This window comes from Paracoccidioides brasiliensis (genome assembly GCF_000150735.1).
Source record: "Paracoccidioides brasiliensis Pb18 unplaced genomic scaffold supercont2.6, whole genome shotgun sequence".
Lineage (NCBI taxonomy): Eukaryota > Fungi > Ascomycota > Eurotiomycetes > Onygenales > Ajellomycetaceae > Paracoccidioides > Paracoccidioides brasiliensis.
The window spans coordinates 1,697,269-1,721,629 of record NW_011371363.1 but is presented as its reverse complement, the minus strand read 5'-3'; the positions used below and the strand labels follow the sequence as shown (position 1 = coordinate 1,721,629).

Here is a 24,361-nt window from a genome sequence, read left to right as displayed (position 1 = left end):
GGGGGGGGGGGGGGGGGGGGGTTGCAAAGAGACGATGAGAAGTTGGGTTGAGTTGGTTTGAGGCTCGAAACCAGACGTTTTGATGGGAGGAAGGGATATACCGCCAAGACTGCACTAACTAAAAACAGAGGCTGGACTCGGAAGCATTGCAACCAACCTATCATGCCAACCCTGGCAGTGTTAGTTATATTTGGTTACAGAGAATTGTAGACAGGTTCTACGGGGGTATTTATTCCATACAATCAGCTAAAGCTACCTAGGTATCCCATGGAAGTTTCATGCTTGTCAGTTCAGTCTCTGTCTACTCTGGAGATAAATCTCTTGGTCTCAAATACCCAATACCATACCGAGGACTCCGTATTTGATGTAAAATTAAAGAATGCCCGGGGAGACGACTACAGGGCTTGGCGCGGCCTCTATGGCATCATTGACTTGTTCTTGAACTGCAAAAGTTCTCTGATTGTACTGTATCACTGTACCATATACAGAACAGTACAATACCTAAAATAACACGAGTCCGCACGCGTAATGATATCTGTACAACTTCCTCCGTCTTTACGTCTATCAGTAGCTTCTGCAAACATTTTTAATCAGTAATTCTAACAGTAGTGATATCAGTAGCTCTCTGTCTCCATACAATGCCATCTCCCTGGTGAGCATTATCTGGCCTTCTTGGCCAAATTTTATATATCTCCATTACTCCAGCTGCCCAGCCTGAGGCAATATCAAAAGCTCCGTTCCTCAGCTCCGGCTCTGTGGTTGGGATCCAGAGATACTATAAATGGAGCATGCATCCATATGGTGCTGGCTGTGTGCAAAATGATACAAAAATATCCATTGATGGATAAAGTAAGGTCCACAGCATGCCACTGATAGATATTTAAGGAAGAATCCCTGCTAGTTCTACATGGGAGACCCCAGATGCCGTTTAAACTTACAGAATAATAATATCTTATCAACCTATGTGCTACGAAGTTTGTGAGCTGGGTTATGCTGATGTTGCCTCTGTAATGTCAAGCTCATGTTATTCACACATACGTTTTAATCAGCGGTTAGGTATATACCGTAATGTCCATTCGTTGCGGCACATCAACAAGGCAAATTTCCCACCGACAAATTCGGTCAGCCTGCTCAATGCAAGACAAGTATCCCAGAGCTAACAGAGCTAAAAAGAGAACAAGAGTTTAGTTCGAATGGCTCTCAAAGGTTACAAAATACTCCATTTGGTAGTATGTCACAAACAGCCCATCTCCTTTTCAGCTCTTTTTCTTTTGTCTCTCCTTTATCCTTTTTCTCTCCATTTCCCTTGTACCATCCGAATGCAGGCCCGGGGGGGGGAAGGGTGTCCGTAGCGCCAAGCCCGCCTACTCACCAACTTTATGTCGTTCCTTTTTCCTGATCACTGCTCACCTGCGACAAAACAACAATGTCAATGTCCACCTTGATCTCTGTCAACAGAATAATGACTCTGGCATCCTCTTCATCTTTTCGCCTTTTAAAGTGCCGGCTTTGCCCTACTCTTGGCTAATACACAATCGCAATTGATATTCGATCGCCACCGCCGTTTAAAAAATAAAAAATAAATAAGATATATAATTTGCCCCGTCGTGACCCTCTACTCCACGCAACTGGACCCCCTCCATTTAACTCCTCTCCAACCTAGCTACCGCCCAGAAAACTCATTTCAATAAATCACCATTTTCTTTTGTTTTATCTTTCTATACCCTTTAGATGTTACGGATCGACAGTGATATTGTGGGCTCAACCCGCGTGCCGAGGGAAGCTCCACCACCAAATCCCGTCCCCGCTCGCAAAGGGCATCTGAATCTGGATACCTTCTCCCCAGTCACTGAGAATGGAAGTTTTGCCTTTGATCAGGTCTTAAAAAGAGGAAGGGTGATGAGGCGATCAAAGAACAAACATGTTTGTTTCCCGTTTCTATTTTGATCCATGACAACAGCTTCGTTTGTGTGTGGGGGGAGGAAGAAGCTAATAATAGTACAACTATTCTGCAGGCATTCAAAGCATCGTGGAAACCTGGATATCTGGTGCTACGACCCAACCTTCTTTCACTATATAAAGATTCAGAAGAAGCCGAACTTCAACTGTCGATCGACCTATCCGACGTGACGGCGGTTGCCTTAGTGAAGGCTACAAAGTCAAAACGTCAACATGTGTTTGGCATCTTTTCCCCGTCCAAGAATCACCGATTTCAAGCTCTATCCGAGAGTGATGCAGAGAGCTGGGTTGAGTGCATTCGCAACGAGAGCTGCTCGGATGATGCAGACTCAATTAAGGGATACGACGTGGCTGAAACCACAAAAAGAGGAGAAGCGGTTGATAGCGCGAGTGAAACTGAATGCGATGGTCATAGAGCGACATCTAGCCAACCTGACATCCCATCCCTCCGTTCCGGCAATCGGCAGGCACGGAAGCCTTCGCACACGCAAGACTACTCCGGGAACGAAGTAGCATCCTGTTCAGATTTCTCTGATGCCATTGCGAGCACCGCTCCACACCGCTCCACAGCTTCCTTACCCCGACACGATCGGACGTCCCAATCCCCCACTGCGCCCTTAGACCGTTCTCCGTCGCTGCCACGGAACACAAGCCAGCTGAGTGATGGAGTACTTGGTAACTTGGACCTGGAACGCGTGATATGCCATGGCTACCTCCTCTGTCTCAAAAGCAAAAAGGGAGTCCGGCAGTGGAAGAAGCTCTGGGTCGTCCTTCGACCGACGAATATATTTTTCTACAAAGATGAACAGGAGTACGCCGCTGTGAAAATCATATCGATGGAACAAGTCATCAACGCTGCGGAAATTGACCCTATTTCCCGATCTAAGAACTTTTGTCTCCAGATTATCGCGGAAGATAAGACCTATCGTTTCTGCGCGCCAGATGAAGAAGCCCTGGCCAAATGGCTGGGTGCACTCAAAAGCTTACTGGCTAAGCGCCAAGGTAGCACGTCGAAATATACAGCTGGCCCTGCTATTGCTGGGCCTTCTTCATCTTGAAACCTCGCGTCATAAAATTTGCCATACTGCTCTTTTATTCTTTCTCCTCCCTTGTACTTGTTTAAGCTACATCCGCACTCACTACTCATAATATCTCCTTCATTCATCGGCAGCTTCAACAGTGTGTCTTATTCACAATTACCACCTGTTAAAAATCTCATATCTCAGGTATATAGTGTTGGTTTGAAGGATTTGTGTCTCTTCACACTCTTATCAGCTTTCCCATTCTTTCTATTGTTGCTGAACTGCTGGGCCATTGTTGTTGAAACACAGCATATCACTACTTCTTCTAATACCAAACCCATTTCATTTATATATATTTAAACACTCAATATGTGCTTGTTTGTGTTAGGGAGCTCTTCAAGTCTCAGAGCTGTCAAATTTTCTTTTTGACTTGTACATCTGCCTTTGACTGGTTTAATACATCTATCTCTTCCTCCCGCCATTTCCATTGGAAATTGATACCCTTCTTGTCCTTTTGCTCTGTATCTGTTATCACCATTACTCACTCATTCTAATTTGTTCTACAACATGATGCGTTGTGTACCTTTTTGCCTTCTTGGTTAGTGGACAAACCGTCAGTACAACACTTGGGTATTATTACTCTTAACTTGGGTTGGGTCTTGTGTATCTGTATTTCAAGTTGTGTTGTCAGTGACAGCCCCAGAAGCGCAACTTGAGTCTCGTATTAAAATATGGGGAAGGCCTCTCTGGTGGAGAATTGCCTCTTGGTATTTTGATTTTCTTGACCAAGTTTTTTGTACAGTTCCGATCGATATTATACGAGATTTCCGCAGCGTTACCAATACACATATACAACTGGATTTCGTTCCCGCAACCCCAATAATTTGCTGATTAATCAATCCCGTTGCCCCGGCTGCCCCGGTTTCCTTGGGCTTCTTCTCTTCTCAGGCGCTCCGTGATATTGCATCAATAGCCGTTTTCTTGCAAGGTTCCATCTTCCAGCGGAGACCACGGAGTAGCATTTTTATGGATATCATACATTCCCTCGCCATTTAGCCATTTCCCCTTCTGCATTGTATTATCATCATTCCTCCAAAAGCGTCACATTCCCTTTGGTTAGACTCTTATCTATACTATCGCTCGTCTAACCCGCAAAATCAAAAAAAAAAAAAAAAGAAAAGAAAAGAAAAGAAAAGAAAAGAAAAGAAAGAAAGAAAGAAAGAAAAAGAATCCAGAATCCAGAATCCAGAATCCAGAATCCAGATTTATAAGTCCGAGCCATTCAAAATTAATACAAATAATACAAATAATAGTAATAATAACCGAGGGCATGGGTTTTTTCGACCATCTCCAGCAAAAGGGAAGCATAGCTATCCAGCCCAAACGGACCCAGATTCGAAAAGTCGAAACGACAACAAAATCCTCCCCTCTCCGAGCTTCGTCCGCTGCATCAGATCGACCAACGTCGAAGTCGACCTCTCAGCCTAATCCTCGCCGCCATCCCGATCGTGCACTCCCAACCAGCATCAAGCTCCCGCCGAATTCCGTCCGCGCAACTTCTGTCGCTAGTGATCCCACCCCATCCCACCGCCAAGATTCCACATCTCGTTTGAGTACAAAATCGAGAGGCCGAAAGAGACCACTGCCTATACAAAAGCTGTTGACCAGCAGTGACGAGAGCGATGACGATGACGTTTCTTCGTTTGAGATTCGCAAGCGGGCTAAATTCAGCATCAGCGCGGAGCCGGATCTGCAACGTCGGATTCGGTCGACGGTTGCGTTTTCGGAAGATGAGAAGAAGGAGATGATTGAATTTGTGCATGCGGCTAACATCACCTCCGTGGATAAACGGGGACCGCTCAAGCGCGCCTTTGAAGACGACACCGTCGCTGGGGCAGTGACTTCAGCAGCAGGGCCTGTTAAGATTCGATTGCAATATCCTGGCACATCGCAGGGGGAAGAGTGAGTTATATTTCAGCTGGCGGGGGACTGAACCAGTTTTATTCCTATTCGTTTGCTAATGAGCTATCTTTAACCGTTGCTTTTAAATCTAGATACCAGCTCGTCGTTCCCCGAGATAAAGACGGGTTTAAACCCTTGGACGACATAGTCCATGTAGTCGACATCGTATCACAAAACTACATAGCAGAAGAATATATCCATCTTTTCACCAACGAGACCTCGGGCATCAACCGCCGCTTCAGGCGAGCCTTAGCCCATGCCTCCGAAACAGAGTTCAAAGAAGCAGTCGACGAGTACAACGAAACCATCAACTTCCTCCGGACCAATGGCTCCATCGCCAAACACCTCGATAAAGCCCATACCATATCCCTCCCCCTAGTCGAACGAATCCTCACCCAAACCTACGCCCGCACGGTCTCCCCCCGCGTAGAATCCCTCCGCCAATACGAGAACGGCACAGACAACGTCTACGGCGAACTCCTACCCCGCTTCATCTCCGATATCTTCAAGCAGACCAAGCTAAAGTCCAGCCAGGTATTTGTCGACCTAGGTTCCGGGGTTGGTAACGTCGTATTGCAGGCCGCGTTGGAAGTTGGCTGTGAGAGCTGGGGGTGTGAAGTTATGCAGAATGCCTGCGACGTGGCGGAGATGCAGGCGCGGGAATTTGAAGCGCGCTGTCGGCTCTGGGGTCTTGCTGTCGGCGCCGTCCGGCTGATCCGCGGCTCTTTCCTGACGCAGCAAAGTATCATCGAGACCCTGCATAGAACTGATGTGGTGCTTATCAATAACCAGGCTTTCACGCCGCAGCTGAATAACGAGATCATCAATCACTTTCTCTACATGAAGGAGGGCTGTCAGATTGTGTCGTTGAAGTCGTTTGTTCCTGCGGGCCATCGGATTCAGGCGCGCAATTTGAATTCGCCGATTAATCTGTTGTCGGTTCAGCAGAAGAATTACTGGTCGGATAGTGTTAGTTGGACGAATGCAGGGGGTACGTATTTCATTGCGACCAAAGACAGCTCGAGGCTTAAGGCATTTGTGGAGAATCATTGAATGACGGGTTGATTTGATATCATTTATGCCCTGGACGGCGCATGTAGCTCTTTTTTTTTTTTTTTAGAAGCTAGCCAATGCTTTCATGGAGGGGGGGGGGGGGGGGGGGGTAGGGGCATTGAGAGTGGAATTGGCCTGCTTGGGATTTCTGCATCCCTGGCGTTTTCTTTATTTTTCTTCTCTTTTTGCATCGGATTAGATTAGTTGCTGGAGGGATATATGTCGATGGTGCGGTTGGATGTTGTCGTTTCTTGGTTTTCTGATTACATGATACCTTTTCCGGCTTTATTTTCATTTCATTTTCCATTTTACTTTTCTTCTTGGCCCTTCCCTCCTCTTTGGTTATTGCCCTCCTTTTTGGTTTCCTCTTGGTATATATTTTGGCGTCGTTGAAGTGGCAGGGAAGTCTTCGCTCTGGAGGAAGTGTGGATGGAGAAGGTATTTCTAGCTTGATGTGATATCCTCTCGAGTGCGATGCAAGACTTCATGAACTTTTTGATTGCTTCCTTTGTTTTGAAATATAGACAATCCCCATACCACGAGTCCAAGTGAATATCGGTTTCTCGATTTATATACCAATGATGCGCCAGCATGTGCATGTCTAAATCAAATATTCCTGGTATAAACACCTCCGGATGAAATAATAACAACAGTAATGATAAAAAGAAAGAAGAAAAATTGGCATGTAATTACCATCATCCACCCCATCATTTCGTTTCAGTTCGTTGTGAGGGCCATGCGGAGTGCAATACCTCTCGCCATGCACCACATGTAAATAAATCATACCAGCTCCAATTTCTCGTTTCCCTCATTTGTTGATGAGAGGTGTGTATGAAGCGTATCCAACAGGACCCAAGAACAGGCATATCAAGAATATTTTGACGCCTTATTCATAGCCTCCGCCTCTTGTCCCATTCTCGCCATCCATCTATCAACCAATTCCTTATTCTCCGTCTCTAACTTCTTCGACCGTTCCTCCGCCATATTAAACTGCAAATTCAGCGATACGAGCTCAGATTGTAGATTCTAAAAGGGCTGTCAGTATATACGTATAGCATACACCACTCCCCTTTCCCAGAGCTACCAAAGCCAAAAGATGAAATTGGTAACGACGATATGAGTAAAACACAAAAAAAAATTAAAATTAAAAATTAAAATAAAAATAAAAAAAAGGGAATAGGAAAAAGGAAAAAGGAAATGCACACGTACATCTAACAGCTTCGCCTTCCCCCTCAACTCCTCATCCCGATCTTTAACCCTGGTCATCAACTGCGCCCTCTCCCCAACCAACATCTCAATCCTCCTTGTGTCTGCCCTCGTTTTCTTCTTCAACTTCTCCAGCTCCGCGGTGGTCCTGGAAAGTTTATCTAGTAACTCTGTGCGCGAGCGTTGAGCTTCAGCAAGATCTTGTCGTACCGCGGCAGGTAGTAGATCGTAGTGCAAGGGTGTGTTTGTTCCATGTTGGGCTTTGGATGGAGGGGTAGGCTTTCTATTGGTGTTGGCTGCTGGGGAGCTGGTTGTGTGGGAGGCAGATGGAGGAACCACGGGGTCGGGAGTGTGGGTATGCAGACTGCTAGTACGATCTGCTAGGCGGGTATCTGCATATTTTCAGCATATGTTAATGAGGATTGTCACCTATAGGGGATGATGGGGTTCTGGATGGTTGACGTCTGCTCTTTGCGGGCGGGGAAGGTGACAGTGCACACATACAGGCATCATATACAGCTGCATTTGCTTGCTCGCGTGCATCTCTGACTCCTAGAGCTAAGAAGTATTCTTCTCGCCAGTTGGACATTGTTTCATCATCTGGTTTTGGGTTGGATTGTGCTGTACGGGTTGAGCATCGACTACTGGAGGTGCTGGTTAGGGCCGGGGGATAGTTTCAGAATGGAACAGTGTCAGGCGCATTGTTAGATGAGGGGAATTTCGATACTCAATATGCAGTAGGAATACAATAGGAGAGGTGTCTAAGGTTGAATTCTTGAACTAAAATAACTATGTGATTGGTTATAGTTGATTGGAGGTCGAGTCCGGCAAATAGGCTGTTGTCGACAATGTCAACCCAAAGGTGATGAGATAAGTAACTAAATATTTCCCCTCCAGCAGGCACCAACCAAGAGGACATCATCAACTCCTCAAGATAACCCAATTCATACAATACACACCTTGTTCACCTTCTGTAGGAACTCTGTAGTTTGGTCCCAACAACGCTTGAGAGCACCTTCAACATATGTATTCATACTTCACACTACTCCACATAACTCCCGCAGAACTTGTGGCTGTGCGGCAATATCGTCATTGCCTGTTCTCACCGCCCGGCCTCGAAAAAACAGCATCACCGCCAGTCCCAAAATAGCTAGAAGTTCGCGGGCTGGCGCACCGTGTTACCGCAACTCTTCAACACCCCTGGGTATCAACCATCATCTCACTTCGGGTCTCATCTGCTCTCTCGCCACCAACATCCCACTTCCGGTTTCACTTGCATTGCAGGATCTATTTCTCGGGCTTCGCTGCACATACATTCAATAATTTTCGTATCGACGGGTCCCGCTTCACTTTCCTCTTCCCGGTGAACTTTGTCGACAAGCCAAGGTCCACGCCTACTTACGACAAAGCCCCGGGACTGTTCTACAGCTCCTGCGGCTTGCTCACAGATAACAAGAGACTGTTCCTACTTCCCTGTTCCTCCTCTACCTCCCAGACCCTAACCTGATTGATTTCGTTACTAGCATGGCTACCCGGAAGAAGCTCCTTTTGAAGGTCGGTGGCTGCCTCCCCAACCCAGAGTCATGTCCTGAATCTACCTAATCAAAGTGACCCCTGCTTATTATATTGCCGTTCTTTGGATTTAGGTTATCGTTCTTGGGGATAGCGGTGTCGGAAAGACGAGTCTGATGAACCAATATGTCAGTCCAACCAGTTTTCTGTGCATTTGAGATTCCCCCATACCGAAGGATAGACGACACTCGTGGGTGATGAGATATCACAGGCAAGCTGACTCTTCTATTTTGCGAAAATGCCACAGGTGAATAAAAAATATAGTTCAAGTTACAAAGCAACAATCGGTGCGGATTATCTGACAAAAGACGTCTTGGTGGATGACCGACTGGTAACCCTGCAGGTGTGTTAGGCCTTTGGCATCATATCCGAATTTTCCTTGAGAGGGAATAACAGATGCTGACATTTCCATTTCTGTCTTCCGAATCCAGCTTTGGGACACCGCAGGACAAGAACGATTTCAGTCATTAGGCGTAGCCTTTTACCGGGGAGCCGATTGTTGCGTGCTGGTATACGACGTTAATAATTCCAAGAGCTTCGAGACGCTGGATAGCTGGCGGGATGAATTCCTCGTCCAAGCGAGCCCGAGGGACCCTGAGAGTTTTCCATTTGTAAGGATTCGAAGTTACCCCTTAATCCCTCGATTCTATCCGTCGTTATGGTTGATTTGGTTATGGCTATGGTTATGGCTGTGTGCTTACTCTGATTGGTGCGAGTAGGTTGTGCTGGGGAACAAGATCGATGTAGAAGAGAGCAAAAGAATGATATCACCAAAACGGGCCGCGACGTATTGCCAGTCCAAGGGGAATATTCCCTACTTTGAGACTAGTGCCAAGGAGGCGATTAATGTCGAGCAGGCATTTGAAGGTATGCTTTTAAAGGATATCTTTATAATGATCTATCTGCCTATAGACTAACCTGTTTCTTTGAAATAGAAATCGCGAAGAGTGCTCTTGTACAAGAGGAGTCGGAGGAGTATAGCGGAGATTTTGCTGATCCCATTAACATCCACCTCGATAACGACCGTGACGGCTGTGCTTGTTAACATACGATTGTTTTCGCTTTCCTTTTCCTTTTCCTTTTCCTTTTTCCTTTTCATTTCTTTTGTTGCGGTTGATCCTACCCTGTCCATACCCCCATGTTTAACAACTTAGACTGTCATCTACCTGTGTGCTGCGGAACCATCCATTGGAAATTCTTTCACGTCCCGAGACCTCCTCTGAAGCGCGTGTGTCTGTGTCTGAGTCTGAGATGTGGAAGGAGGCCCAAGCTTTTGTTGAGTGGGGACATTTCTCATCTTTTCCTTACCTTAAGGCATCGGTTTGAACCACTTTTTCTTCCCTTTCTAAGTCGGTGTTATCGGCATTGTTTTCTAGTACTTCGGTATTGCTATTCTTAGTTTTTCCACTGCTCAATATTTTCCAATTTCTCACGCCTCATTGGCTGCCATGGTTAAGTTGGGTTTGTTTGCTGGTTTGTTCCTCTGGGCCTGACATCAATTTTTGGCTAAATACGACGCTCCCCTTTTCTTTCGTTTTCCTCTGCCCTTAGTCTCTCCCTGCCGTGAAATTTCGCAGGTTAGATGGATTTGTCGTATGCTAGAGGGCTAAGCACGGACTTCCTGTTGGTATCTTTTTCTTTTTCTTTTTCTTTTTCTTTTTTTTTTTAAATTTATTTATTTATTTTTTGTATGTATGTAGGGTCTCACGCATGGTTTTGAGCGATTGTTGCAAGAATTGTTCATAGTTCCGTCAATTTTATGGAGGTCGACAGAAGGCCTTTGCAAGTAGGCACTGAATGTTTTGTTGGAGCATTCCTGCCAAGACGCAAGGTTGTCAGTCCAAATCCCACCTTTCAACCAAAATGACATTTTATCACAAGGGGAGGGTAGCTGGCCAATAGAAATGATTCATGATTGACAGGACTTTCAACATGTTTCTATTGATATTTTGTGTATAGATGATTTATCTAGTTGCTGCACCTATGTTTTTCAAGACTTTCTCCTAGTTAGTATAAGGTCAGTTGTAGATAATTGATGATACGGGGCCCTAAGGGCTCCCCTGAGACTACATCAAAATGGGTGTGTTGGTTGAAACCCCTCATCTAAGAATGACATATATTGGGCCTCTCATAGTCTCAGACTGCATACAGCCAAGAAAGAATAAAAGAATAACAATAACAATATGTAAATTTTACGTGAACCGAGCGCGAGAGAGTGTGTCTAGAAATTCTCTGTACGGTTTCAAGGTTGTGTTGGAAACTTGGGGGTAATATAATATAATACTACAATACCCTCAACCTCAAGCATTGCGAAAATCGCGGGGCCGAAAATAGGTAGGATCAAACACTCACCAGCAGTTTAAAATTAACATGGTCGCACTTCCCCTTTCCCGAGTTATTATTTATGGGAACGAGCCTCGGTTCCAAGATTCTTTTGTCAATCAGATTAGATAAGGTCAAGCCCCCTAACTAAACTAACTAGTTCAAGGTACTCTCCGTAGAAAAACCCCAGGAGCCTGCAGATCCCCCGAGTTCCAACACAACCACACACATCCCATGTCATCCATGGATACGCTGCTGCTGACCAGGAAACCAGTCAGCTTCCAGTACTATTTCCAACTCTCCAACGACCTCCATCCCGGTGCACACTTGATGCAGAGCTCGGCAAAACGAATTGCACAGCTTAAGCCGGATGCCCCATCTCTCTTCGAGAGAGAAATCATCCCCCGCCTTACCCTGCTTGCTCACTATGCATCAGCGTTACATCTTCACCCATGTCACGCGTCCCACAAACAGCCAGCACAAATCATAAGCTTGTCTCTCTCCGTGCTGTTGAAAGCGACCCCGAATTAACAATTAATACATATATTCCTAGAGGCTATCCTCCTCCTGCTTCTTCGATCCCTCTAGGACAGTAGGGCTGGAAGAATTTCCAAGCACAATATGTCTTCGCTGCGGCTAGGGGACGACGGAGACGGTCAGCAGCAGCAGCAACAACAACAACAACAACAACAGCAGCAGCAGCAGCACTATCGTCGCTCCTTTGAGGACATGCAGGTCAACGATGGACATTCGAGAAGCATCACGTCTTCTCGACCATCTGGATCTAGGTCAAGATCGGAGAATTCTGACTGGAAACGGAGCAATGCTGGCTCCTCCCGGTTACCGTTAGGAATCGCAAGACGGACGCTGGGGATCACATTGCTGTTGATCGTGGTTGTGCTGTGGACGTCTTCTAATTTTTTGGCCAGCGTGAGTTACATCACGTTTGTTTCTTTCTCTCTCGGATTGAATTGATTTGAATCGAACCTTGAAATAGTTACTGGGTAAAAGCACTATTTCAGGAGTTATTTTTTTCATGGTCCCATTCGACATTTACTCTAGAAAATATTTGCACTCTATAACTCTCTCTCACTCTTCTTGCAGACTATATTAGCAGACAACACCTACTCCAAACCGTTCTTTGTCACATATCTCAATACTTCCTTCTTCATCATCCCCCTCTTTGTAATCCTCGGACAAAGGATATTTAGCCTATGGAGGGCTGGGAAATTGTCCAAGGCTACCTCGTTTCGAACCCTACTTGACCACCTTGATTCCTATGAGATAACGGACGGATCTCGCCCGCTCTTATCGGCGGATGATCACGTTGATGCCAGCGCGGATGCTGGACCGGTAGGTAGGTACCATCAACTATGTGGGGACAATGTCGAGACGGGCGACGACAATAAGATTGACCCGATGTCGGAGAAACTGGAATTTAAAGCCACTGCGAGATTGAGCTTGGAGTTTTGTTTGGTGTGGGTAAGGATGACAAACCCCCTCTCGCTTCTCCATTATATGGCTGTTTTGTTTAGAAGCAATCGATTGCTAACTGGCATGTTTAGTTTTTGGTATGCGGAAAACTTATAAATTCCAGACATCCATTTCGGAGTTTTTTTTTTTTTTTTTTTTTTTTTTTTTTTTTTTTTCGTACTATGTTCAATTGCTGACATTGATAACCCAAAGGCGAACTACTTTGCCCTAGCTTGCTTGCAATTCACAACCGTCGGAAGCACGACGATATTAACATCCACAAGTGGTACGTATTATATTGACTGCTACATATCTAATACCTGCTACTGTCCTCTCAGTTACCCCTCTCACCATACTCTACATGTTACCAATCCACTGATTTCCCATTTCCCCTAGGGGTCTGGACCCTGATATTCGGCACCGTAATCGGCGTCGAGATATTCACCTTCCGCAAACTGCTCGGCGTCCTGGCTTCGCTAACAGGAATCATCCTAATCTCCCGCGTCGACCTATCGGGCAACAATGACGAAAACCGTGGCTCCTTCCCACACAAGTCAACGGGTGAGATCGCCGTTGGAGACGCCATGGCTGCCTTCAGCGCCATACTGTACGGCGTGTATACGATCGTGATGAAGAAGCAGATAGGGAATGAGAGTCGCGTTAACATGGTGCTGTTTTTCGGGTTGGTGGGGTTCATCAATACGGTGCTGCTGTGGCCGGTTCTAGTTGTGTTGCACCTGGCGGGATGGGAGAGGTTCCAACTACCGCCCACGGGGCGGGTATGGTTAATTGTAGTTGTATGTTTTTTTCATTTTCTTGATTCTTCTCATTTTCGTGCCAGTCTCTGTGAACAAGTTAAGCGCTAACTCTATGTACCAGCTAAATTCCGTTGTCTCACTCGTCTCCGACATCCTCTGGGCGTATGCAATGCTTCTAACAACACCCTTGGTGGTCACTATTGGTCTCAGTCTGACCATCCCGCTCTCGCTTGTGGCGCAGATTTTCATCCAGGGACAGTACTCTAGCGCGCTATATTGGGTTGGAGCAGCTGTCATGTTCGTTTCTTTCTTGGTGGTTCATCATGAGGGGGGAAAGGAGGACTGATGCAATGAAAGCAATGTTTGGAAAGCTTTGTTTCGAGCGATCTTGGAGGCCATGGAATTTATGTTCTATTTCCTTCTTCTTTTTCTAAAAACTCACTCTGGAAAAGTGGTATACATAAAATTTGTTTATTTTCAATCTGATGTAGATGATAGAATGCTAGATAGAAATTTCGGGAAGCAACAATTGGGGCATAACATGGACAACCCGCTCAAACGAAGTGCCAGCGAAACCTAAGACTCAAACTCATGGACTTATTAGGCGGTTGCACTAGCAAAGAGGCGTGTCCCTGGTCACCAGCAGTATCTCGAACACCCAGCGATTTGCCTAGCATCATGACACGCATCATCGTCACACTTTCCGCTGCGTCCGTCGAGAGCCGCTCAGCTGGAGAGCTTTTGAGGGAAGACGCGGGAGATAACATAAGAGAGGTATCTATGAGCGCAACGTACAGGAAGGAAAAGGTGTTTGTCCATGTATTTATTGTTCTTTGTCTTTTTCTTTCCCTTTTCTATCTTTTTCATTTGATCCATTCTACATAATGATCTTTGCATAATGGATAATGGATGGATGGATGAAACGAGCATATTATATGTTTTGGGTGTATGGGGGGGGGGGGGGGGGGGGGGTAAATGCCTTCACAGCATAAATATTGGATGAGTAGCCGACTCACCAGCGTAGATGCATATTGTCAAGACAACATACTTAGACTCAAGCCAGAATATAAACTAACATATCTTATTTTATACTTCATCTAACCTATATCCAGGATTCCTCCCTGAAGTTTACCGTACATGCACAACATAAATATTAGCAACGCGCGTGTCATTTGTCACCTCCTAAACTTGGAAAAATGACCAAGAAGACTCAATGTTTCTTCTTCTTCTTCTTCGCCAGCCTCTTCTCCGCTCTAACATCCTTCTTCATTCTCGCATCGACAATCTTATACCTCCCCTTCACGCCTTTTGGCCTACCAGCAATACCCTTGTTAGATCCCTTGGCCACAACAAGCTTCACACTCTGCTTTGGCTTCTTCTTCATCGCCCGACTCATCATCCGCGCGATCGTCTGCGCCTTATCCTTTTCACTCATAGCCTCGTCTTCAGCTAGCAGTGCAGATTTCTTGCGCAGTTTCTCCAACCGCTTCGCAGCCTTGAATTTCTTGCGACCCTTGGCTTCCTGCACCTTCTTGATGGGGCGTGCGTTTATGGCGCGAAGCTTTTCGCGGATTGCGGCCGCTGCAGCGGCAGTTATGGGTTGTTGTGGTTTGGAGTGCTTGCTCTCATCGTCCAGGAACCATTCCGGGAGCCCATAGGTGTCGCGGAAGGTGAATTTGTTGAAGCCGTCGTCGACGACATCATGGGATGTTTTTTCGCCAGTAACGATTTGTTGGGCGAGGGTCATAGCTTCAGCTGTTATTATGTCGATATCTTGGAGGGGATAGTTAGTATTAAACTTTTTCAATACTTGGTACAGGTCTGGGGAAGAGAGCTCACCAAGTTGTCCATTTTTCTTCCGAGGATCTTGTTTCTCTCCTTCAAAATCAGGGGAGATATTGTTGTCTTTCGTGGCCTTTTCATGTTTGGAACCCCTTTTCTCGGTTTGTTTATTGTTGAGCTTGGGCTTTTCTTGGGTTGTGGGAATATCATCGCTGCTCTCTGAAGCATCGGAATAATCCCCTTCATCTGATTCAATGTTATCTTGCTCGGGAGCCGCAATGTCATCTCCATCTTGGTGGCCCTCGCCATCATCCTGCTCATCGTCCTCTTCACCTAGGTCTCCTAATCCCTGAAATATATCTTGATCGAAAAACATTGCGGCCTTGTTGGACAAGCCTTTGCTATCAACGCTTGGTCGTGGGACCAATCTAGGAGCATCATTATCTGTCTCCTCATCGCCTTCTTTCTCGAAATCGGATATCCCTTCCCACTCCTCTGCTTCAAAGTCCTTGCGGGCTTTTTTAGCACGCAGTTTTGCATCTCGCTCCTCCCGATTAGCTTGATATCTTTCATACATAGCATCTAACTCACGCTCTAAACGGTCCTCCTCTTCATCGGACTCTTCATCGATGGTCGCTGATTCCTCTTCGTCCTCACTTTCAACATTAACCATTTTACCACTGGTTATGTTTGCTACTGCACCAGTCCTGTTGATGGGCTTGAGAGAAAACATTTGCCCTTCTCCGAACGGTCCAGATTGTTCGGTACCAATGTCCATGGGGGTTGTCATGTGCATTTGCATGCGAACTATTTCTTTTTGCTTCCGCTCATTTTCCTTGCGTCGTTCTCTCTTTTTCCTCGATGTCTCTTTCTCGCGCAAGTGACGGAGATCCTCCTGAAGTGCCAGCTCCTCATCCATTGGCTCTACCTCAGCCACCTCTTCGCTCTCGACTGCTTTACTAGACCCTTTCTTCACGGCTAAGCCAAACTTTTCCCGTACCTTTATTCGCCATCTCAATAGATTACGAAACTCTTTCTTTCCTAGAACTTTGAGATCCTCGCAACATAATTGAATTTCCTTCGTTGTTTCGGGAAGCCGCTTGAGGGTTGCCAAAGCAAGATCTGCACCTGTAGACTGTTCAAAACTCAATTTGTTGTATTCTCCCAAAATGGAGATTGGATCGGTAGTGTTTATGAACTCGCTGACGGGGATTTCTTTGAATTGTATGTAATTTCCTTCCTCATAACCGTCTCTCTTCCGCTTCTTTTTCTCCGGATTAAACACTTTTGCTTCGTAATTTGGAGTAGGGTCCTGTAATTCAGCGAAGACATGTTTCGCATCAAGGAACCTCGGGTCGATGTGTTTTGGAGCCTTGAAACCCAAGCAGACGACGAAAATTTCAGCAGAAACATTTCGCGAGGAAGGGGGCTTTGTGGCCTTCACACTCGTAAATAGCTGTTTAAATACCCACAGCAGGGGATTGTAATCTTTCGATCTGAACACCTTGGTAACAAATGTTCCTCCTGGGGCCAAAAATTCGGTCGCCAACTTTAAAGACTGAAGCACCAGCTCTGCCTGTGAGAAAGCATCTTGCACCCAAGCGACACCAACGTTTGGCGCACCGTCATGGAGGACAGTGTCTGCCTTCCAAGACTTGAAATGTTGTCTAATTGTGGCCCGGCACTTGTCTGTTGTAATGTCGCTCTGGAAAGTAATGACTTTGGGAATTGGTTTAATCGGGGCGAGGTCGACACCGACGATGAGAGACTGCGAGGGCATGCATTCCGCAGCAACTTGACACCAAGACTATATGACCCAGATCTATGCGTCAGAATATGGTTATCAGTAGGGAAGGAGGGGGGAAACTGATTTCAATAGCTTACTCCGGGGGCAGCACAAAGATCAAGGAGTACTTTGCTCTTCTCTAGGAAGCCATACTTCTTATTAAGCTGGATCAACTTGAAGGCAGCACGAGCTCTGTAACCCTTCTCCTTCGCCAGCTTATACCATTTATCCAAACGGCCTTTGCCATACTAATAGCCACTGTTAGAACGCGACAAAAGGGTATATGTTGGCATCGGGTAATTTACCTTTTTCTGGATGGCCATGACTTAACTTGGGTTGAATTGATCAATCAGACCAGTAACATATGAGCTAAAGAAAGACAGCAAGACTCATCCCACCGAATCAGCCCAGATGAACAGATTAATTGTTGCAAGATACTGTATTTCCAGTTTGCTCCGTAGTTGTCTTCTCTTCACCTTCACTCTGCTCCCGTCGTCTTCTTTTCTGCCGCTGTTGTTCGGATGTATGTATTTTTTTTTCCCACACGAGGCGGTGGCAGTTGCCAAGGCTAGTCAACTCCACAGCCAAGATCTGGATCACGGGATAAGAGTTGCCTTACGTCATCTTGTATCAATTGCCCAAGGCAAACAAACACCGACACTTGCACAACATCAACGGACAGCGAGACGAAGGCTATTACTACTACTACTATTCTTCTCTGTTATCTTTCTCCAACTGCCACTCCAACTCACCCTTATTTGTATCAACTTCTCCGACGTTTCTCATACCAATATAGCGTTCCCCAGTGTTATGCCTTCTTTTGCTTATCTATGGCTCCCGCGGGATTGCGAAAGCGGGTGAATCCAAATGTTCCCAACCAGAACGCAGAGCCAGTGCATGCTTTGCTGAATGCTGGCATGAACCCGGGAATTGCCACAGATACGGGGACTCCGTACAAGCCAAGGGAGAAAGCCGCGGTAGGAAGCCCATATACCTACCCCCATTATGTTAAAGATCTCTTTCGCTGATAAGAGATGCCTAATATTAGAGCTGGTATATTCAACCTTGGCCTAGCAAATCTAAGGCACCAGCGGTGACCGAAGTTGCGCGTGAGAGCATTTCTGCAGAAGGACCTCGGACATTAGAACGCAAACAGTCGACTCCAACGCTTTTTAGCCAAGCTAGGTCCGTCCGATCGCCCTCTATCGGACTTACGAAGAAGGTTGGAGGGTCTATGAGGTCGTTGCCGGCAGAAGTAGCTACCACACGAATCAATATTGCTTCAATTAGCTCTCCCGCCGTTTCTAATATGCAGGAATCTGATAAAACTATTGATGTATGCAAAAAGGATGGCATCAAAGATGACTCGACACCTATACTGCCGAAAACTTCCGGAAACAGCCTGAGTGCAAAGGAACTTGGCCAGAGGATTGTGGGTGATATCCTTCCAGATCGTAATGGTCCTGGGAGAAAAGAACAAGAAAGTCAGTCAAATCAAGCCTCAGGTTGGCTTAGCTGGCTTCCGCTCATAAAGACTGGGGTTGAATCCACTTCCAAAATAGATCAAATAGAACTGCCTAGTGAGGTTGTAACGCAAGCGCCTAGATCGTCAAGTCAAGAAGAACAAGAAGAAGTGGAGGAAGAACCGGAACAAAAAGATACGGAAATGCCTGCAACCCAAATCGATGCCCATTCTACCTCTTCCGGAGCACCAAATTATAAAAAGAGATCATGGCCGTTTATGTGGGGTGGATGTCCTGCTCCTCCCCAGCCGAGAAACGACTTGGACGGCGTGCAGGAGTGCGAAGAATGTGCGGGTGTTCAAGACTCTACGGCAAAGAATGATGCTATAGATCCCCAAGCCGACCTTGCCGATACACAACCCCAGGATACCGATTTGACCAGTGCACCTACCAACACAACAAAATCATCCAGTTGGCTCTTTTGGTATCGAGAGACCTCGACAGTGCATGTTGAACAAAGTGCCCCACGGCTAGAGTCAGCAGAGGATTCAACCCGTTCTCAAAATAAATCATCGGCGTCGATTGAAGTATCGAAACCGGAACCAGGGTCTGTAGACACAGACAGCCAACGTGAACAGCCCAAAGTTGAATCCATAACATCTGACGGGCCATCCAAAAGTATCACTAAAAAGTCTACTGGCCCGACTAAAGACAAATTGGGCAGCACCTCAACGGCTAAAATTGTGTTTCCCAATCAGGTGCTTCCGACATTTAGGGACAGCTTCCCCATCCAACAGAAGCCCGGTATTATTCAGCAGCTTGGTCGTCTACTATACTATACTAGGAACACTGAGCACTGCCATGTAACACGCACAACTGACCCACCTCGTATCAAACGTGCTCTCGCAATCGGGGTGCATGGATACTTCCCTGCTCCGTTAATTCGCACGGTGCTCGGCCAGCCAACAGGAACCTCCGTCAAATTTTCAACTCTAGCAGCTGAGGCCATTTCTTCATGGGCTGAATCTCGTAGTTACTCCTGTGAAATACAGAAAATAGCACTTGAAGGTGAGGGGCGCATTTCAGAACGAGTGGATCTACTCTGGAAGTTGCTCCTCGACTACATCGAAGTCATCAAGAAAGCCGATTTCATCATGGTAGCCTGCCATAGCCAGGGTGTTCCAGTTGCAACCATGTTGGTTGCGAAATTGATAGCGTTTGGTTGTGTGAACTACGCCCGTATTGGTATATGTGCGATGGCAGGTGTCAATCTGGGGCCATTTCCAGATTATCGATCCCGCTGGATTAGTGGATCAGCTGGTGAATTATTTGATTTTGCGAATCCGAATAGCAAAGTCTCGCAGGACCACATCGCAGCACTTGAAGCAGCACTTGACTTTGGCGTGAGGATAGTGTATGTGGGGAGCATAGATGATCAGTTGGTTTCATTGGAGGTATGTGCTTGAGAAACATTTCTATAATCTGTGAGGTGGACCGCTGAGCCTTTATTCTCCTAGTCATCTACGTTTGCCTCCGTTTCCCATCCTCACATATATAGAGCTGTCTTTGTGGATGGTAGGGTCCATGCACCAAGCTTGTAAGTTATTCCCTAAATACCCCGTGCAAAAACACAAGTCACTAACGCGCTCACTTCATCCAGTTTGTCACACCTCGTGGGCTTCGCAATGAAGCTACGCAACTTAGGAATATCCGATCACGGACTCATACGGGAGCTTAGCTCTCCTCTTGCTGGGAGTTTATATTCTGGCGAAGGGCACTCCCGTTTATATGACGACGAAACAGTCTACCTGTAAGCAATCATCACCAAAAAGGACTCTGTGAGATTTACTTAGGATTTCCTGATTGATAAAATCTCCTTTGCTGTAGCCTCGCTGTCGAATATACCCTCGAAACACTTCCAGTTGCCAACGCCAAACTCGAAATAAAAAAATTCCATCGTTCACAGACTCCAAATCCATACATACTCCCGTTCGCAATGCGGGGCGTCCTCGAAGAAGAATACGTGCGACGCGAGTTGTCTAAGGAGACCGCGGAGCTCCTAAGACTCTTTGATGATTGGAAACCTACCAGCAAGGTGCTGAAAGATGTCAAGTTTCGTCTTGAAGGCATTAGATCAAAGCTTTAAGATCCCTTTTATTCTTCTGGCGTTACGTGATGCTTTCTTTTTCTCCCTTTTCATGTTTCCTCGTTGCATTTAGCGATGTTATAGATCGATCCTATCTGCTTATTAGTATTGTGTCCATCTGGAAGATTGTTTCTATCTAGTAAACTATGCTCGTTGGATGAGGGAGTCTGGCCGTGGCGTTACATATTAATTAACTTGATAGCAATGAAAACTAACCAAATACCAAGAAATATTCGTATGTATTGCTGCTAATAAAACGTCGTAGGCGACTTGAAAAATATATTGAACGAAAGACGAAAGATATAAGGAGGATGTCCAAAACCCGAGATATAAAAGAGCACGACACTCATGCGCATTTCACATTTAATTCGATGCCGCTGTTTGGCGGGATATACGTATGAGACGAAAAGGCAATGCACAGCAGGGAGACGTGGTTACACACGGAATGTGAATGAATGTATTGACTTGATTTCAAAGGATAAAAGAATCCGGTAGCTTTAAGACTCAAATATGTCAAAAAAAGATCGAAAATGGCTGTATATGTGGAAGGATATATGTATGTGTGATAGCAAGGTGAAAATGGGACAGCAAACGAAAGCGTATCGTGATGTCATTAAGATCCGGTTGATGAAAAGGGAAAAAAGGGAGCGCGAAAGAAACCTGTAGAAATAGAAGTCATTCAAGGCACGCTTGTCAAAATAACTGGTCTAGGGAAACGAATCGGTCTTTCAAACATGTTGCTCGCTTGAGGGTTTGATAAGCCGTAGGAGAGCAGAGTCGAGGAGAACAACATCGATCGTGGAACGTTCAGAATTGATGATTATGGCTGCGGAAAAGCTGTCATGTAGGCACCCTCGATTTCTTCTAATGGAACAAATTGCAACAGCAACAGTTAGGTTCTGGGCATAAGCAAAGGATTTTCTAAGAGTTCAACTTACCTCTCATTCCGTCTAGTGCTTCGAATGCAATTGAATAATTTCTAACAGCACCAATCACATTTTCCAAACCGTGCTTGAGCTTCCTCACTAATTCTATGGAAGTGTTGAGTGGGTTGTGTGGAGCGGGACTGGCCTGGTCTGAGGTCCGTAATTTATAATAAAGCATGAGCATCGCATAGCTACTTTGCATTGCACAGCAGGCAAATGATGGCATGGTGCGCGGAAGAGCTGGAATGCCATCATCTGAGGGCGATGGAGCATTATTCTCTAGAGTGATATCACCATATCTTGGTCTTGGGTAAGGAAGGCTGTAGAACATTTGAGAGATTCTGAGAGAGGAGTTTAGACATATCACAGTTGACTCTTGGTTTGTGAATGGAAATGCATCGTCCATGATCCAGGAGGAGGATGAGGTAGTGGCGCCGGATGCGTCAGAATTTGGAGAGCAAGATGGTAGTGATTGGCCTCCTGGAGGGGCTGCTGGAACATCCGACAGGCTGGTACAGCAAGAGAGTCTCGAGTTTTCTTGTGTATCGGATCCCGTTTCTGGATAACCCAAACTTGCGCAGGTAAGATCACAGTATTTCTTAAGGAAAATCGGAATGTCTAAGAATGCTCGGAAACGGTGGGTTTTGATATGTGCGCTGCTTATGTCAAAACGTGCTTCTATACATCTATACATATATGTATGAGGAGAGAAAATGAAGTTCGGAATTCTTACCTGGAAAGCTTGATAAGCGATATCTTTCGGATGCTTTGCGCAGTTATTGCCTCTGAGTCGTTCATATCTCCCACGGAAGACATAGGCAGAGGAGCGTTGGCCTGCTCCAAAACGGGCCGAATCCAAGTGTCAAGCTCTTTCATCCGCCTGTAGACGTACGACATATTGCTTTTGGACTTTAGAGTTTGATTGAGCTCAATGACGAATTGAGTTGCAGCAAGAAGCGCGTGCTGGGTTCGTAGAAGGATTGACCAGCCCTACAAAACAGATCAATATGAGCATGAATGGGTATAGAAAACCAACTTACATCCGGATCCGAAGCAAAGCGTGGATAGGGGGTAACAAAACGTCTGTCGTCGCCAATGATTGTAGGAGGCTTTAATCAAAAGACACATCTCAGCTATAGCGTTCGAAGGTTTTCCTATTCTCTGGTTAAAAACTTACAGTCGTGCTCACGATTGAACCTTGACAAACGGAGTAATACTATGGCGGTTATTAGTAGCTAAATCGCCAAAATGATTTGTATGAGGGTAGGTAGGTGTTACAAACCGTCATCCACCAAGCTCGCCGTTTTGCTTCAGCGAAAATGTTGTCTTTTGGTGGCAAAGCATGCAGTGACATATTCATCGCCATAACATAAGCCTGGCCTGCACGATTACGCATCTTGGCTAGATTTCCTCGCTGCGCATATTCATAAACACTAAGAACTAGAAGTGCTAGAATGGCTTCTAGTTCGACGGGGACGTGAGGGTGAACTACTGATCGTTTAGGAATAGGATTTTCATTAAGGAGGGCCTGCGAAGGACTGGCGCTGGATTCCGCAAGTTCAGATTCACTCTCAACACTTTCAAAAGCTGCTTGTGAGAACAATTGAGCATAGAACCTTCGAAGTTCCACTGACTGTGGAGAGGATGGGTTTGGGTCTTTTGGATGGGGTACAAGTGCCAGTATTGCTGATATTGCTAGCGTGATGGGCGATCTCGGCGTGTAGCTCAAAGGTGTCTCGGTGGTGGATTTCGGGTTTGAAACTTTCGCTGGGGAAGCTAAGGGCCGGTCCGCCGTGATGGGGGTATGTGACGGTGGGAATATTGGAAAATATTGATGAATGAATATATAATATCCATTTAATCTGGGAGGGAAACTTAGCAGGAATCCAACAAAGTTTCTGTAGGATGATAAATGGATCATCTTGCCATCCTCATCATCTAGAAATGGCCAAGTTGGCCAAGTAACTCACATATCAGCTTCACTGCCGTATAACCTTACCCGTGGAGGATCCGGGTTGGGTAAATGAATAAGAGCAGGTGGGGCGCCCAGCAGAGTCCGTGAAGCATCTACATTCGGAGGCACAAATAAGTCTTCAAACATGGACTGAACATCGGTGGGAAAGTCAAGTTGTCTGATTCCAGCTCCCGGAACGGCAATCGAGTCGAATTGGCTAAACACTGCTAGGTAGACAGGCCATTAAATAATCTTTTTCTTTCTCAAGCGTGCAAGTTAATCGAAATCAGAGAGTTGATAGATTACCTTCATGGAGGCGAGGGAAATTTGAAGGCCACGCTTTATCGTAGGATTCTATGCCTAAGGTTGAAGGTTGTCCTACTCTTTTCTTCCGTGGGCCTCCCCGTTTGCTGGGGAGATAGCTACATTCTTTTCCCTTGCTGGCGCACTGAGTTTCAAATCCTGACTCTCAGCACATGGAACCAATTTCTTCTTCTTCTTCTTGTATTCTAGTTTTCTCAACATCATTTAGACTAGGCAGGTTCACGTACCCCTGAACAGGTCGCTTTCCCATCGCATCTTATCCTGGACGCGCGACTAAATGGGAACTTGATGTTACTCAAGAGAGTCCAGGTCAAAGTGTGGGTGGGGAAAGCCGGAAAAAGAAAAGGCAAACATGTGGTTGTTGGTGGTGGTGGTGGTTACGTTAAACCGTTGGAATTCACTCACCAAGACAGACAAGCTACTTTGACAGGGGGTTTTGCAAACTTTTTGCGCGCCGTTTGTTTTTGGATATTTTCAAATTGCGTCTGGCTATTATTTTGGCTATCCTGGAGGGAAGCCATCTTGATCCTTTTGGCCGGGATCCGTCTACCGTCCAAGGATTGTGGGCCTGGAGGGAGAAGACAAGACTAGGTGATTGGGGCTCCCGCTCTCCCGGAAACAGTGCGCCAAATCAATGTCTAGCAGTAGTTATG

At 46.0% G+C, this 24,361-nt stretch overlaps 9 protein-coding genes across 9 annotated transcripts; 5 read left to right on the top strand and 4 right to left on the bottom strand.

Annotated features, from left to right (window-relative positions):
• Positions 1-1,731: 1,731 nt before the first annotated feature.
• PADG_05611 (uncharacterized protein) lies at positions 1,732-3,017 on the top strand (the record flags this gene model as incomplete). Its single annotated transcript, XM_010762516.1, has 2 exons — positions 1,732-1,923; positions 2,016-3,017. The coding sequence occupies 2 exons, from the start codon at positions 1,732-1,734 to the stop codon at positions 3,015-3,017; spliced, it is 1,194 nt and encodes a 397-aa protein (XP_010760818.1).
• A 1,294-nt stretch (positions 3,018-4,311) lies between these two features.
• Positions 4,312-5,996, top strand: PADG_05610 (histone-lysine N-methyltransferase, H3 lysine-79 specific; the record flags this gene model as incomplete). Its single annotated transcript, XM_010762767.1, has 2 exons — positions 4,312-4,943; positions 5,036-5,996. The coding sequence occupies 2 exons, from the start codon at positions 4,312-4,314 to the stop codon at positions 5,994-5,996; spliced, it is 1,593 nt and encodes a 530-aa protein (XP_010761069.1).
• An 867-nt stretch (positions 5,997-6,863) lies between these two features.
• Positions 6,864-7,791, bottom strand: PADG_05609 (uncharacterized protein; the record flags this gene model as incomplete). The annotated part of the gene is made up of 3 exons (XM_010762766.1): positions 6,864-7,022; positions 7,206-7,594; positions 7,707-7,791. The coding sequence occupies 3 exons, from the start codon at positions 7,789-7,791 to the stop codon at positions 6,864-6,866; spliced, it is 633 nt and encodes a 210-aa protein (XP_010761068.1).
• Positions 7,792-9,012: 1,221 nt separating this feature from the next.
• Positions 9,013-9,819, top strand: PADG_05608 (Rab family GTPase YPT7; the record flags this gene model as incomplete). The annotated part of the gene is made up of 4 exons (XM_010762515.1): positions 9,013-9,117; positions 9,206-9,385; positions 9,494-9,641; positions 9,710-9,819. The coding sequence occupies 4 exons, from the start codon at positions 9,013-9,015 to the stop codon at positions 9,817-9,819; spliced, it is 543 nt and encodes a 180-aa protein (XP_010760817.1).
• A 1,898-nt stretch (positions 9,820-11,717) lies between these two features.
• PADG_05607 (uncharacterized protein) lies at positions 11,718-13,673 on the top strand (the record flags this gene model as incomplete). The annotated part of the gene is made up of 5 exons (XM_010762514.1): positions 11,718-12,026; positions 12,201-12,578; positions 12,783-12,855; positions 12,966-13,366; positions 13,449-13,673. 5 exons carry the CDS (start codon positions 11,718-11,720, stop codon positions 13,671-13,673), a joined length of 1,386 nt encoding a protein of 461 aa, XP_010760816.1.
• A 208-nt stretch (positions 13,674-13,881) lies between these two features.
• PADG_11949 (uncharacterized protein) lies at positions 13,882-14,094 on the bottom strand (the record flags this gene model as incomplete). The annotated part of the gene is made up of 1 exon (XM_010762864.1): positions 13,882-14,094. The coding sequence occupies one exon, from the start codon at positions 14,092-14,094 to the stop codon at positions 13,882-13,884; it is 213 nt and encodes a 70-aa protein (XP_010761166.1).
• A 443-nt stretch (positions 14,095-14,537) lies between these two features.
• Positions 14,538-17,218, bottom strand: PADG_05606 (AdoMet-dependent rRNA methyltransferase spb1; the record flags this gene model as incomplete). Its single annotated transcript, XM_010762513.1, has 3 exons — positions 14,538-16,916; positions 16,994-17,143; positions 17,201-17,218. The coding sequence occupies 3 exons, from the start codon at positions 17,216-17,218 to the stop codon at positions 14,538-14,540; spliced, it is 2,547 nt and encodes an 848-aa protein (XP_010760815.1).
• A 507-nt stretch (positions 17,219-17,725) lies between these two features.
• On the top strand, positions 17,726-20,504 carry PADG_05605 (uncharacterized protein; the record flags this gene model as incomplete). Its single annotated transcript, XM_010762765.1, has 5 exons — positions 17,726-17,872; positions 17,944-19,812; positions 19,876-19,955; positions 20,019-20,168; positions 20,246-20,504. 5 exons carry the CDS (start codon positions 17,726-17,728, stop codon positions 20,502-20,504), a joined length of 2,505 nt encoding a protein of 834 aa, XP_010761067.1.
• Positions 20,505-21,232: 728 nt separating this feature from the next.
• On the bottom strand, positions 21,233-24,229 carry PADG_05604 (uncharacterized protein; the record flags this gene model as incomplete). Its single annotated transcript, XM_010762512.1, has 10 exons — positions 21,233-21,330; positions 21,443-22,086; positions 22,164-22,420; positions 22,471-22,539; positions 22,608-22,646; positions 22,713-23,292; positions 23,401-23,611; positions 23,691-23,832; positions 23,936-23,981; positions 24,114-24,229. The coding sequence occupies 10 exons, from the start codon at positions 24,227-24,229 to the stop codon at positions 21,233-21,235; spliced, it is 2,202 nt and encodes a 733-aa protein (XP_010760814.1).
• Between the last annotated feature and the right edge of the window lie 132 nt (positions 24,230-24,361).